Genomic DNA, 16,543 nt, shown 5'->3' with positions numbered 1-16,543 from the left:
ACATTTTATTACAGGGCTGGGACAAATGAGGCCTTCTCAAGTTATGGCAATGCTCTTCTGATTAACGTTCCTCTCAAGCTTCCACACTGAGATGATCTACTACTATGATGGATAATAACATGTACAATTATTATCATCATCATCATCATCATCATCATTATTATTATTATTATTATTATTATTATAAGTAGTAGTAGTAGTAGTAGTTATTAGTAGTAGTAGTTATTAGTAGTAGTAGTATTATCATTCGCATAAATAATAGTAATACTAATAGCAGCAACAACGACACTTCAGTCTCAGGATATAAAAAAATACCTGTACCTGGGAAAGAAGAGATTTCTCACGCCACAACTCAAGACTTTCATCGCTAAAAAATAGGATTCCCTCTCCGCTGTCAATACCGGGAGCACTTCTCATTCGATTCCAAATGTCTTGGGCAAGCCTGAGCCTCTGCAATTATCACTGAACTGTCAGGTAGGATTAGCAGCCCGTAAGCCACTCTGAGCAATGGGGCAATGAAAAGAGGGGCGGGGGAGGGCCTGAAGATATCCGGTGAAATCGGAGGTCTTATGCTACATCCTTCAGATGAGGAGCTCACAGAGAGGACGAAGAAGCACCGAGAGCCCCTCAGGAGAGCATGTACAGCTGTTCTTTTTGAATCCTTATCTCTACCAGATCATAATAAGCTTTTCAGATCCAATACATACTGGTTGGAGGGGGGATTTCATGAAGCCAAGGATGTAAGAAAGCAGACCACAAGAAAAGATCTGGCCTGCTCTCGTACAGAGTTTCAGCGAACACAGGCGAGGAAGTCCAACTATGTATCTGTTATCTAAACCAAACTATCGGTATGTGTTTCCTGACAATACATAACTAAAACAGACCCTTTCCCATGAAGGTCCTGTTTGGTCTAATAAATATGCACTGTGTCTGCAAAATGTGTAAACATACATAACAAATGACAAGAAAGGCTGCTGTGCTTTGCCTAGCTTGGACAAGGCACCAATGACTAATTTACAAAGTGTGTGTGTGTGTGTTTTTCTACTGAAATCACTGAAATTGACTCAGGCGACAAGAAAGAACAAGCTCCATTAATGATGAATGGCTTCACTTGAGGTGGTCTCCATTCTCCTTCACTATCTTTCCAATTTATCTTATTATGTATTATAAACAAAATCCCATTGATCCTGTCTGTGCTGTTTAAATTCCTGCTCTCCTCACACAAACACTCAGTCCCAGAAACTACTCGGCACGCGGGAATTGACAGGTTTGTCTGCGGCAATCAATCCAATCACCCATCAGCCTCTGAAGCCACCCTCTAAATCTGATATGCTTAAACAAGAAGGAAAGGCTTGTGTGTGTGTGTGTGTGTGTGTGTTGAGAGGGGGAGAGTGGGTGGGCTGGGGTGTGTTAGAGTGGGGGTAGCGTGTGAGAACAAATCGATGCCCGCTGTAAATGTTTCCAAGGAGCAAGACTGTGAGATGAGATGAGATGGCATGGCGCGGACCGGTCTCAGGCGAGCAGTAAGGACCGCCACACCGACCGCTGCAGCCGCTTTTATGGATCACAAGATACCAGCCGTCAGCAAAGGGGATGGCGAAGCGCTCTCTAGAGACAGACCGATGTCAGGCACCGTGCCTTCGCCCGACGTCCCTTAAGGTCCATGTTTCCCAGTGCATACTCGCTTCGCAGATTTCTAGCAAGGTCAGCCTCTGTGCGTTAGCTGCGGCTCACATGCTACCATGGTCGGGAGACCAGATAACAGAGGCGGTGGTCATGTAACATGAATATCAATGGCGCTGTGCCACTTTGTTATGTTCTTTTATGTTCCATGTGTCTAGTTTTACGCAGTTTGAGTTGATAACTTGAGGTGAGCTCTTTGGTATGCAGGCAGAACATGCTTGGGTAGCGCAGCATAATGGAGGCTTTCATTTACTGGGTCCCTGCTGACAGACATAAGGGAGGAGCACAGTGGAATATTAGCTGTAGACACTCCAGATGATTGTGTGTGCATGTGTGTGTGTGTGTGTGTGTGTTTCACAACCAAATGAAGCAAACATCCCTGTGTTTTTTTTTTTTTTGCATTTAGAGCTTGAAGATCAGACATGTTTGGCACATCAGTGAATTTGCTCCCCAATGGCAGTTGAGAGTGCGGAGACAAATCAACTCTTTGTGCATTGTGTTTTTGACCATCTGGCATGTCGAGGGAGTGAGAGGTAAACATTGAAATGACACAAGTCTTTGACGTCTTGAGAGATGAAAATAAACCAAATATTTACACAAAGTATTGTCAAAAATTCTTGGTAGCACAAAGTGATAATTTTTTCCTTGTTTGGCTAGTGTTGTTATGTGAATAGGAAGTGAATTCCTGGACTAAAACTATTTGTGCATCTCATTTGGCAGAGAGTTTTGGTTGGGTTGCATACACAGATGACTGCCTTGGGACGGATTCTGTAATTACAGGTCATTGAAAAGGCCACTTGGGCATGCAGGGACAGTACCATCACGATACAGATGGCTCCATATTAGAGTTACTGCACATGTAAGTGTAGGCCTTAATGATAATGACTTATTTTCCACAACTCAGGTCTGAAATAAATCAACTGCAGTCTTTTTTAACCTTTGCCACAAAAAAATTAAATATTGACAGATTAGGTTTATTCTTTCTGTATTGCCTTGTATGCAATCAGGGTTTGAATTAGAAGTAGCCATTAATGTAAGAGAAATCAAAGTTTCCACAGTAAAATGGGAGGACTTTGAATCTAGCCTACATGGCTATTGTATAAGCTTCTAAGAAAATATCTTCTTTAAAAAGAAACCAGATAGATAGATAGATAGATAGATAGATAGATAGATACTTTATTGATCCCCAGGGGAAATTCAAGGTCTAAGTAGCATACAGACAACACACACACATTCACTAACAGCAGAAAAAGTAATTAAAAGTATATAATATAAAAACACAACTAAGCAATAAGGACAGTAGAAGAAAAATAATATACTAAATATACTAAAATACAAACTATACTAACTAACACTTAATCTAAATCAATTCTAAAAACAGTATCCACATAGTGGTGATTAATCAATCAAGAGGTGCTTGCAATGACTGAGGCAGGGACTGAGCCTGTGATTCTCTGTGCATAGTAAGGTAAGGTAAGGTGCTCTGTGTGAGTGAGTGTCATGGTGATAGTGCAAATGAGTAAGTCCAACAGTGCAACAGTGCAAGAATAAAGTCTATATATGAATAGTCCTGGAGAGATGCTTTTTATACTGATCATCTCCAAAAACACTTTATGTGTATTGGAGTAAGAACAATGAACAAAAGACTGGAAATGAAGAATTTTATAATTTAGAAACTACGTAGTATTGCCTTTATGAGAAAACAAATAAAAAAAAAATGAATGAGAGACTCTGTTATACAACATAACATGCATTTGCGATGCTTGGAGGGACTTTAGAATTTTTTTGTGTTTTGAGAACAAGCCCCCCCCCTCCCCTTTTTTTTTCTTGCTACAAGGGAAAAGGGCAAACACACCCGGGAATGCTACACTGATCAAAGCGTTCAGCCAGTGAGGAAAAAAAACAAAAAAAAAAAACACTGGGTCCCTGGTGGTACACCCATGTTCTCCTGCACGTTGTATTCCCTGGTGGAAAAACAATAATAACAGTACACTGTTCCAGCAGTGGCGGCCCTTGGATCACTGTCACCCGCATCAGAGTGTGCGACGGCAGTCCTCGGGGGCCTCAGGCTTTGAGAAAGCGACCCATATTTCAGCCAGATAATGATTTCAAAAGCACAGGCTCGGCTGCTGCCGCGCCCTCCTCTCAGCATTCCCAAATTGAACAGGATTTGCTGAAACTTTGCTGAGGATTCCGGCTGAGCTTCAACTTCGACGTAGAAAGTGGAGAGAGAAGAGAGGAGCCCAGACTCGGATGCTGTTAAGTTTTCATGGTAAAAAAAGACAAAACAAAAAAAACTGTTCACCAGATAATCACCACAAGTCTTTCCGGAAACTTGCGGAAGTCGTGGGGTGGGTGGGAAGTAACCTACAGATGGAAGAGATCATCAGGAAGATCTGCAAGACGTTTAACTGTCAGATAAACCTCATTTAGATGCCAACATCTCATCACATTTAACAAGCTAACAAGTGACAGCATGGGATCGTAGAGTAAACAAAACATAGTACAAATCAAGTCCACAAAACAAAACATTTTACCTGCAAATTTGCCCACAATGTTTCTCGACCAGCCTTGATGACTGCCTACAGACCAGCATACAAAAGGAACATCTGGCGATCTGTCACTGAGACTCACGGTGAGATTACGGAGTAATACCACTGTTTATCTATCCTACACAGTTCAGGGGATTGACTCTGAAAGCTCCTCAAAGCAAATAGGGTGTCCAATTTAAGCACACTCAAGTTTGAATATCTTGGCACTGCTACTGCCACTGAGACTAATGGGGACACTAATACACACCTGTCCTGACTTGTGTTATACCTCCAGGTATCAAAATCTTTCACAGTGAAGGAGAGAGTGAGCAGAACAGTGATGGCTCTAGATTATTTTTTTCTGGCAACATTCTGATGTATTTTGCAATGTTTTATGCTGTATAATGAGATTTCAGAGACAGGAGAGTGAAGGATCACCACACACTGGTGGGATTTTCTTTGCTGATTTTATTTAGTAGTGAACAACGCGTTTCGCCTATGCTTCATCAGGTTCATTAGATTTCAGAGACATTGCTCTCATTCATTCTCATTGGTTACCCTGATTGAGGCCTAGTGAGACTGCTATTCTTCAGCTCCATGGCAAACCCATCGGGCATCACCCCTACCAAAAATCTACCAATGTATTTTACTCAGACATAATGTCCAGAAATAAAGTTGTCATTACTGACACATATCTGCCCACAGCAGTGTCCACCACAGCTATCCTGTTGTTCTTCTTCTGATATGACTGTGTATTAACAAACACATAATTTGTGTCTGATAGTTTTCAGCATTTGTCAGATAACCACATGGGAACATCTGGCAGGAGACTTCCTTTCAAGAGTAAAACTAATTGCACATCTGGTATTGGGCTGAAATGTGTATGCATGAGGAGAGAAAAATATCTAAACACATCAAATGAAACAGAAATGATTCAAATGGGTACCTTAACCCTTCCTTATTTCATTTAAATTGCAGAAAAATGAAACAAACACTCGCGGTTGTACAACTTCAAGATATCTGGAGTTATTTCTGAGTGTGAAAATGTTTTTACAAATACAAAGTGCGGAGAACTGCCTACAAAAGTTAATAGGGTGTGTGTGTGTGTGTGTGTGTGTGTGTGTGTGTGTGTGTGTGTGTGTGTGTGTGTGTGTGTGTGTGTGTGTGTGTTGTGTTGACAAAACACTCAGCGGGGAGGCTGGATTTGGAAATATCTTCTCGCTCAACTCCAAAGGCTGTTTTAGCTCACAAACACACCTGAATGCTACGGGATGCGAATTCTGATCATCTCCCCCAGACTCCTAACGCTATTCCTGCGCCTGCAACACTGCTCCCCTGGTGAATTTATAGCCGTCTGATCCCGCGCTACTTGGGGTCTACCGCTGCCGCTTGCAGAGGCCGTCACACTGTTCTCATTAGCACTAGAGCTAGCTTCACACCTTAAAATGGAAACAGGGACACTTTTAATAACGGCTGTTGCTACCGGTTGTGGTGGTGGTGGCGGTGGTGGTGGTGGTGGTGGTGGTGGTGGTGGTGGTGGTGGTGGTTGTGATGGCGGTGGTGGTGGTGGTGGTGGTGGTGGTGGTTGTGATGGCGGTGGTGGTGGTGGTGGTGGTGGTGGTGGTTGTGATGGCGGTGGTGGTGGTGGCGGTGGTGGCGGTGGTGGCGGTGGTGGTGATGGTTGTGACGGCGGTGGTGACGGTGGTGATGCTGGTGGCGGTGGCAGTCTCTGGAGGAGCACAACTGACTGTTCTTAACAACAATGACAACAACAACAAGCGCTTTAGCAGATGTGTGAGCGAGGTGGGGGAGAGAGAGGGAGAGGAGGGATGACGGGCGGGCATAGGAGCGCACGGGGTATGCCAGGCAGGCATAGGAGAGCACGGGAGTACGCCATGCGGGCACAGGAGAGCATGGGGGTGCGCCAAGCGGCACCGAGGGACCACAGGCGGCCTCTTCGGCGGAGTCGCCGAAAATGAAATCAGCTTGTGGCAGATATCTGCCACCTCCCTTGTCTGGGGAAAGCTGGCATACCAGAGGATGGCCGCTGATAACCGGTTAATCAGTTTTTCTTGGATGCATTTATTTATGAGGGACAAGCCACGTGTGGATACATTTTTTAATTTGCTGTATAATTGTGCACACAGGTAAATGGGACACAGGGCTAGATTAAATTTAAAAGTCAAATGGCTTGTTGGTCCAAAGTCAGTGGCGCCTTTAGGATGATGCTTTAAAGATATTTATCTCTAATGACAAGTTGAATTTTTCATCGAAGTTGATTTGCAATTTTTAAAAGACTGACAGACTGTTGACTTGTCGTACGTCCTATTGAGGAACATGCCCATGAATATTTAGATGACTGGTGTTAACATCCATCTGACCTCAAGGTTACCCACTGTCACAACTCAAATACACTTGAATATTTATGAGGGAACTGATGGTGGAATATTCATATCATAAGTGTTTCGGAAGTATTACAGGCGTTATTTCAGTCACTTAAACTCTAAAGGCAACTTAAGCCAGTTAAATCTGCCCACAAACAAGGCTAAGTCTTCACTATAACAAATATCTGTGTGGGTGTGTGTGCGTGTACGTGTATGTGTATCTGTGCGTGTACGTGTGTGCTATCTGCTAAGAAAAGTGAGTTTAGGGGGTTTATTCCAATAACCACTGTAAGAGTAAAGAGTACCGGTATGTCTATGTTTCTTAGAAGACACTTTTTTTCCGAGGCGACTTACATTGACATCAATAAATATTATATTTACACTACGATTAACAGTTATGAGTAGTCATATACTGTAGCCTACATTACAACAACTTATCAAAAGCACAGTTCCCTAAATCACAGCAGCTGTTAAATGCTGCAAAGCATAGTCTTGCTGACACTTAAATCTACACAGTATATAAACATGGATAGATGAAGCCGCGTGTCATTAATATGGGTAAATGAGTTTCACTGAACGCATTCAAACAAGCCACTACGATGAAGCTAGTGGCCTGTCTGAATGGAAACTGTCATGGAAGCTGATCCAACCAATGTCATTAATATGTTACATTTGTTGAATGGAGCTATTTGCATGTTCCTGAGAGCACAGCATCACACCTGAATTTCAGTGGGATAAAATCATCCTTCAAAAAAGCTCATCATTCCGATCAGTGTTCCAAAAAACTCATGAGTTCTACTTTGCACTAATGGCTTGGCTCCCCCCACCGTGAGCATGCACTGGATCTGCAGAAGACGTCGTGTCCCTAGGTGCACGCACTTTGAATGTAAAAGAAATGCTTAATAAGCTTTAATGTTGGAGCCTGCCTGTGGCTCAACTTCACACCACGCTCCTCATTAAAAATCATTAACCCCTAAGATCTTTCTGTAGCCTGGGACTCAGGGTGGGATAGAGGGGGTAGGGGGGGGGGGGGTAGGGAAGTATGAGTGTGTGTGTGTGTGTGTGTGGGTTTGTGTGTGTGTGTGTGTGTGTGGTGGGGGGTGTTGGCGGGTGTCTCTGCAGCTTCTCTTGCTTTCAAAGCCGCCGTCGCTGCCACGCCTGCCTGAAACGCCTCTCTGCATGTCTTAAGAGGCCTCTGGGGTGTGTGTGTGTGTGTGTGTGTGTGTGTGTGTGTGTGTGTGTGTGTGGTGGGGTCTCTGCATGTCTTAAGAGGCCTCCGGGGGTGACGTCCTGCCAGGCGCTCCACACGAGCACCCCGCGGGCACCAGACGATGAGTTGGGGGGGGGGGGGTGGTATCTGACAGCAGGGTCTGCACAGTGATCGCAGCCGCTGGCACGGGCCTGAGGGGCGGCTTGCCAACCACATATGGGGTCCCTCAGAAAGGTGGGGGCCCGGGCCAGGAGGGGTCGTGGTGGTGGCCTGTTTGCTCTGCTCTAAGACCAGGCAGCACACATGCGTCTCGAGGGCTCCAGACAGTGACCACCTGAGTCCCAGTTTGCACTTGCACACACACGCACACACACACACACACACACACAGACACACACACACACACACACACATTTCCCTCAGGGACACATCAAGACCAGTTGCAAAGCCATGCTTTGTTTAATTAATTTATTTTGAAGGAGAGGTGGTGCACTTCAGACGTTAACATGGACCAACGGTGCCTGAGGCTACAGTTGCAAGCAGTCTGCAACAGAACATTTCTATGATGTGTGTGTGTGTGTGGGTATGTGTGTGCACACACATCATTCAGTTCCTATTTGTGAAATCTGTGTTTTCAGATCCCTTTCAATATCAGCTATGGTTTAATTTTCTGTAACTGAGCAAAGCTCCAGCACACTATCAAAGTAGGCTCTAAAAAACAGACGAATAATGGCTATAGAAAGCCAAGCTATATCATATATCAACACATAAATTAGATTAAATAAATTCAACACAAGTTTTCATAACTGTTAAAATAACACATCATAGCCAACTTCACCTGGATCTATTGTATATGTTCCATACAACTCATTACATTCACACTGAATTCTACCCTATAGGGAATATGCCAATAATTGAATCCTTTTATCCTTCAGATGCTTCATTTTAATTCAGTTAATTTAATGACTGTGAGAACAGGTTGCCTATTTAAGAGCGAAGAGTTTTAGTGTTTTTATGGCCAACTGAGGCATAAATGGAGCTAGATTAGATCAATTTATACATTGTTAGTTAAATACTGGTGTTAATGATTTATTTTCTCAGAAAATGTTCAATCAGATTTAATTGCAGACTACAATTCACAATTTGTAAATTCTATCAGGGGTCAATTTTAGCTACAAAGACGTTTAATTCCTTGTACTATAATGGTCTAGAGACTTCCCACAGACACATACTCATACCCAACAACCTAGCCTAGCAAAATGCACTTCAACCACCATAGTGACACAACATGCATGCTACCACATCATACCAGATAAACCAATCTGATCACACTATCTTAATGAATGTATCTGACACACAATTTGAATGAAATAGCCACGAATGGGCAATAATGATTAAAGATTAATTAGGAAAAACTATCAAGAACTTAAAATACATTAGAGAAATAATAACATAACATCATTTTGTAAAGCATTAGTAAGAAAGCATTGTTTCTTCAGTTTTGAATACGCTAGATATCATTTTCAAGACTTAGCATTGCATTTTTTTACACTTTAATGATTCCATCATTAATTTAAAGGAATGTTCAAACACAAAAATGCAATGGAGAATCTTTGAAGCACTGTAAAAAAAAAACACACAAAAGCCTACTGATTAACTCTCAAAGCCATGCCAAATCCTGCCATCAGAATATAACTACAACAAATCAGTCAGCAAGTGTAAGAGTAAAGCACTGGGGAAAAAAAAGAAATTCATTTCTGAGGTATCCTTACCTGAGGCCAAACAAGTCTGCCTCCATGCCATCGTATTCATCAGGCAGCACTACTGTTATTGGAACATTTATATAAGCCCGCAGAACAAACAACAACAAAAAAAGCAATTTTCCACAGAACAAAAATATGACAAAAGGCAATTTTGCAAGTGTGTGGTCCTGAAAGGCATTATCAGAGGCATTCATAGCTATCTACGCAAAAGCTTTCATAACTTCTTTTAGGTTCATAAACATAATAGATACTTTGCCAACTCAAATCCACCACACATTTAGATGCACTGCCGGTCACCAAACTAAAGTAGAATGTAGAATCTTGTGTTTTAGTCCATTCATTTCTTCATTCTTTTGATTTTGTCTGAGGCACATTCATTCAAATTTAATCTCACTCTTTGTAAGGTAATACTAATGTTATTTCTCACCTTTCCCTTTATCACTGGCCTGCTTAGTACCGTAGAGGCCTTAGCCTTCATGTCCATTTTCTAATGTGTTTCAAAGACACTTGATGCAGTCCTCCCACAAAACGAGCGCTATCTCTCACCCAGCCACTGTCTAGAAAACATGCAGAGGACACTAGTTGTGACTGCAGAAGGGACACAAATGTGTTGTTACTTACAATGTTACTCTCGTAAAGATTCCAAATGAATGACCATGTGATAGACTATGTTTACTTTTGAAGGTAGTCTACTAGTCAACTCAACTTTAGGACTGTACCACAGTTCTGTCAGTTTCAAAGTAGCACCTTACAGTAGTCTTTTACCAGATCGTTTTGGACTGGGTGAAAAAACTGTGGTCCTTGTGACCCTGGGGCTTCAGCATTACATGCCACAGATTGCATGTCCATCCTTTCCCGACAGCATATTAACCTTTAGCTGCCACTGCAAGTTTCATTGACCTGGGCTGGCACCTCTGTGTTGGGGACAACTGTAATTGAGATTTCGGTTTTCTAGCACAGAGCACAGATCGATCTATGAGGTCAGCAGAGCAGGACCAGAGATTTTTTGCTCAACCTGCACATTTCCTCTCACTGAAACAAACAAAAACACTCACTCACACAGAGACCTAACACACACACACACCCACACACACACTTACACTCTCTCTCTCTGTCTCACACACACACACACACACACACACACACACACACACACACACACAAACACACAAGCACAGTACAGTAAACTTTTTCAGCAGTGTTTCCAATAAATGTTGGGAAAAACTGAGCAGCAGGCAGAAGAGACTCACACACCGAGGGCCAAAAAGTTAGACAAGTCTGGATTAAAAACATCTTTTAAAAAAACTGACCCCAGTTCCTAATATAAAGTCTACAAAACACAAATCTGCAGTGACACATACCGCAAACTTCATCTCTTCTGTTCAAATGGAAGCAACCAAGGGAGACTGGATATAATCAATTAACAACACTACAGTAAACACAATTATAAAAAAGACAAATCCCTTTAGCTATTAAACAACATTTTATCTATGACAAGAGCCATCACCAGAGAGGTATCCTTACACTCATAGAGGGTATTGCGCACTTATGAGATCTATTTCAAAATCAACCTTGAAGGTTTACACAAATAAATGCCACTGCCCTTCTACTCATAACAGCAGCACAATCAGCCTGATTTGCCTCGTGGAGCCTTCCCATGCTCATTTCAATACATTTAAATGAATTTTAATATATTTTAATACTTCTTCCCATCCTCTCGTATTTGATTTGCATGATGAGACAACTGTGGCGCGTAGTGAATAGACTGCAGACGGCATCCGCTGACGGAGAGTGACAGAGAGAGACGCCTCAGACAGAGTGTAATGTCATCATCGCATTCTTCTGAGGGAGTTCTATATAAAGAAAGAAAAAAAGAACGCCTAATTCACTCAAAATGAAAACTCTAACGCAATATTGTGCCATATTGCTCACATTCATCAAAAAAAAGAGGATTAGACTATGCTATAGCTCGGAAGGAAAATCTGATTTGCTTAGTTGCTTTTGTTGTGGGATGCTTGACGATTATAACTTTTTTTTTTCTTCAAAAGATTATAACAAAGTGACTTCCTTGAGCGATAAAACCTGACCTGGCATTACAGCTGCGGTGCTGGTGTCCTCTAAGTCTCACGGTGTGTCCCTCTAAAGTTAAAGCAGTTCTGGAGCGTCTAATGACTTTCTAGGACTTTCTGCGTGTCAGTAGAGTGAGAGCAGAGTCAAATTGCGCTCTACCAGAGAGCATTAATCAAGCTCAATCAGCCAGGATCCAGATCGTTACACATCACCAAGGGTTCAACATCTTACCCCCTTCCAACAGGGAAGTGTCGACATTTGGACTTCATTAAATCAATTACGGAGCTCATTAATATGCATGCCATTCAGGATTGGATATTGTCTAAATATCACAATAAGCATGGTGCCTCCCTAATACAGATTTGCCAGGCTGCTGTGTGAACCAAATACTGTGTGATTGCAGGATTGAACAAAACTAAAAATTGTTAGAGAAAAAAAAAATACTGAAATCACGATGTACAGTTGGCCACGAAAGAGAGAACAAAATCAACATGATTCCCACGTTTGGCTCCCCCAGATCAGAAGGCTTTGGCTTCCTTAGCATGGCATGTGCCAGGGGAGCTGCCTTAGCGCTTTCAACTGTGCATTATTCCAATGAAGCTCATCCAGAGCTCGGCCTGTGCAGACACCGGGGCTGGAGATAGCATCAGATTTCTCCGAGAGAAAGGGTCGACGCAGAGGAGACGAATGCAAATGCAGTCAGCCGGGAGGAAGGAGGAGGAGGCAGCAGGCCGGCAGGCAGGAGCTGACGAGGGACCGCGGGTCTAAGATTAGCCCAGCACGTCCCACACGTTTGAATAGCGGACCTGCCACCGGGTCACCCAATTGATACGATGATACCCATGTTCAAGGACTGCGATGCGGCAAACACAGAATCAATCTGGCCCAGGAGTCCTAGGCAGGCTCTGAACCGATTGGGGGGGCCTCGTCCTCCAACATTAGCATTCACCAAATTAGCCCTCCTCCTCATTGTGTTTCATGGCAAGTGCTTCATTGCCTCATCAAAGTGACCTTCTGAGTTACACTTCTTTTTTCCCTCACAGAGCTATAAAGACAGCCTGATGAAGCTTATTTTGAAAGATACAAATGGAAATAACTTCAAATAATTCCCCCTCTAAAAGTTTTTTTTGTCTCTCTCACAGCAGTCACATATCACATCCAAGCGAGATCACTCCTCTACAAGACCTGAGCATGCTCAACATCTACGATGATTAAACCTCACCAGGCCGAATCGTGACACTCTGTGTGGTACGAAATGGCCCCAATAGTTCAACTCCAGATGGGCAAGAGCGTTAGTGCCAAGGATCCCGCTACATCACACAGCTGGTGCCCTGACAACGCTAAGCTTTCAATTGCTCATTTATCACGTGCCTCACAATGGCTGCTGCCATCAGGGAGCCGGGCCGCCTGTGAATACAGAGCCCGGCGCTCACATTCCAACACTGACAAAGCATACTGAACACAGACAATTCACTGAGGTGCACACACACGCACGCTCGCACACACACACACACACACACACACACACACACACACACACACACACACACACACACACACACACACACACACACACACACACGTTCTAGACATATGCATTGCTGATGAATGTCTACTGACTGACAATGAAGGCATAAAAATACATAGCTACGGAAGGGGAAAAAAGAAACATTGCACACGGAAAGACATTTGCGTTTTCACATGAAGAGTCTTTGGGCCCCCCTCCCCCCTCCCCCCTCCAACAGACCTCCATGCAGGCAGTGATCAGCTGACGGTGGCCAACTGACGACACGCACTGATGATTTGTGACAAGCACAGCGGCTACTTCCTGGGCAGTCGGAGTCGTTCCAGGCATTTCAATGCAGACTCTGAATTAATAAATAAATAGCGTCAAGTCGGCCAGTTCCGGCTAGTAAATATCATGCATAATTCAGAACAAAAGGGGTGTGGAGAACATGTCAGCAGACAGGGGGCCCCCATGGGATCCGTGGCACACGTCACCTTCCCTGGGAGTTCGTTTATCATTGCCCGACCACTGCTGTTTTATTTTAGGGACGCATCAGAGTCCATCACCGCATCCTTCCGTCTCAATTACTTCATTAGCACACACGCATTCCGGCAGTTTGCATTTGATGAGAACGCCACTAAAACCCTTCATTAGAAAGAAAGGGGAAAAAAAATAATAAATAATAATAAATAAAGAAAACACATTTAAAATGCTGATGTGCTAGTTTGTGTCACTCAGCTTAATGCTTACCGACACCTACGTGTACGATTCCTGTTTGCGGCTGCACGCTGAGCGTTTTAAATGTTCCCCAATTACACTGACTATATGTGACAGGCACACATTACCACAGAATAGCTACAGACACACACGCTGATGCCTTGTCTCACTTGCCTCCATTTCATTAGTAGTTCTGCATAAATCCTAACGCACATAAGACACAATCCACTCACTGCTAATAATTGTTTGCATGCTTTCTTGTTTCTTTACTTACTTACTTACTTGCTTACAGTAGCAAGTAGTACAGTTTGCTTCAACCCAAAAAACTCTGGTCTTTTCAAATAAACCACCCTTCTATGTAGCCTGTGTTTTCCCATGCTGCCTTACGCACTCCATTTTATAACGCTGCTAGGCAGCCTGGATTCCATGGACGTTTTCACCTCAACGAAGGAACCAATCACAGAACGGAGGGGGGACAGCAAGACGATGACGACACACCGAAGCGGTTATGAGCATTGCACACGGAAAGACATTTGCGTTTTCACATGAACAGTCTTTGGGCCCCCCTCCCACCTCCAACAGACCTCCATGCAGGCAGTGATCAGCTGACGGTGGCCAACTGACGACACGCACTGATGAGATGAGGTCTGACGTTAGCCAGGCTATGTTGCATATCTCTGGAAATGCCTTTGCCTCTCTTAGGCCTGCTGTGGTTATGGTTAACAAGTGGAGAGGGATGATGTGTGATTTTCATGGGAAGACAAGGTCCTCTACCTGGACCTCTGACAGCAAGCCGATGACCCATCACACTCTCTCTCCTCTGCCCCTGGTGCACAAGCCCCCATCTCATATACTGTAAGGTGCTCATCCAAGCCACACACAACCAGGGCTGTAGAATCTAGCCATACACAACCAGGGCTGTAGAATCTAGCCATTCACAACCAGGGCTGTAGAATCTAGCCTTTCACAACCAGGGCTGTAGAATCTAGCCTTCCATCTGATCAAGGGCCTCCTCACACTCCCTATGACTCAGATCCACAGTGGCTCTTGATCGGAGGCAATCATGTGAGCTTGGATTCATATCTTTCCTCGCTTGCACACTGCATTACTTTGATAGATTAAACAGAACTAGCCCTTGATCAAGGGGTAACCAATCATTAAGAGATCTCTTCAAACACAACCTGCCGCAACAGATGTTCCAAGTGTTAATTCCCACTCTCATTCCAGCCAATCATTCAGAGGGAGAGACACACAGCAAGACACATATTTACTAACACACTTATTTTGGCAGTGGTAACTGCCCTGTAATTACTGCTTGAATATGCTCTAATTGAGGGTAATGTGACAGTTGTGGATATCTTTCCTCATATCACATTTTAACAACTTTATGTGTACACAACTGTCATTGGTTTACACACATCTGATCTCTCCTCTCTACTTCAAAATTCATACTTCTACTTTAAAACTCACTTCACCAGCCATTCAGTGTATGAACTGAACCATACCACCCATATAATGTAAATTCTGCATTAGGGAAAACTGCCTTGTGTTTTAAAGCATCACATATTTGGAATGAGTTACAGACAATCCTGCACTTGTACATGTTTGGATCTGCGAGGGGAATTCCAACACCTCATCTAGAGACTAAATTCCTCATCAAGAGACTAAATTCTCTTGCAATTGTTGGTTATTATTCACTTTTGTATTAGTGACTTGCATATTTTATGATATACTTTTGATTATTTTATGTTTAATTTGGTACTATAGAATTACTATTTTACAAGTAATTTTAATGTAATTTAATTGCATTAAAATGTAATTTAATTTTAATGTTAATGTTAGTTGTAACAAAAATTAAAATTTTTACTTCGTTGATTCTTTTAATTTTTAAATTTTTATTTCCTTTTTTGGATTATAATCATTTTTTATTATTTAGTCATAGCACTTGTAATAATAGCGGTCATCTTTATTTTTCACATTTTTACATCATATAAGTGTGGTGAGGCCTTCTCCTGTAAGCTCAGCACTATTGCAAATGTGAGAGCTTTTCCCTCAATGTGTTTCCCGAAGCTTAACTAAGGGCCTGATGCACAATGGAACTCTGATTTCCACATGGCAGCCCACCGCACCGAGCCTCACATTACGGCTTTGAAAGCACCACCTTCAATTCTACCTGGTCCCTGCCATCTGGAAGGCACACGGCTCGCTCTGCCGACATTGCTCACTACACCTCGGACTCCCAACCAGAAATCCACCATTCGGCTGATCCAAACACAGCTCCAAGCCAAGCAGGTGGCTGATGTAGTCGTGTTGGTCTGAACCAAAGAGAGCGTACCGTTTAATCACAACATCTCAGCCCCATAAACACTGCTGGCGCCGTCAGAAAGGCTAAATAGCTTAACTCATGTTCATAGCAACGACCCACTTTACTCTCCTTTGTCTTTTGCCTTCATCCATTTTGTCTTTTGTTGAGTTTCCTTTCTATTCATGTTTTCATTCTATCTCAATTAACCCCAGGTTAATTGACTACACCCGCCACATGGAAGCGCCCTAATTTCTATAATAATATTCACAGTTTGAAATAACACTGAAATCTAAGTCAGTCACAGTAAGTTGATGTCACATTCCATGCATAATAACAGTGACTGTACTGTATATACAATATGCTAAATTGTTAC

The 16,543-nt window shown here is 43.0% G+C and overlaps 1 protein-coding gene across 1 annotated transcript in view; it reads right to left on the bottom strand.

Annotated features, from left to right (window-relative positions):
• The window catches only part of LOC143104922 (bis(5'-adenosyl)-triphosphatase-like), a 75,500-nt gene extending 59,417 nt beyond the window's left edge, over nt 1-16,083 (bottom strand). The window contains exon 1 of the mRNA XM_076269253.1: nt 16,039-16,083. Within this exon, the coding sequence (XP_076125368.1) occupies nt 16,039-16,083 (45 nt within the window). The remainder of the gene's footprint in view (nt 1-16,038) is intronic.
• Nucleotides 16,084-16,543: the final 460 nt, after the last annotated feature.

This window comes from Alosa pseudoharengus, unplaced genomic scaffold (assembly GCF_046254945.1).
Source record: "Alosa pseudoharengus isolate Yale_2024_CS ecotype anadromous, Long Island Sound unplaced genomic scaffold, YU_APseudo_1.1 YU_APseudo_1.1_scf_5, whole genome shotgun sequence".
NCBI lineage: Eukaryota > Metazoa > Chordata > Actinopteri > Clupeiformes > Clupeidae > Alosa > Alosa pseudoharengus.
This window is presented reverse-complemented; position numbering and strand designations above follow the sequence as displayed.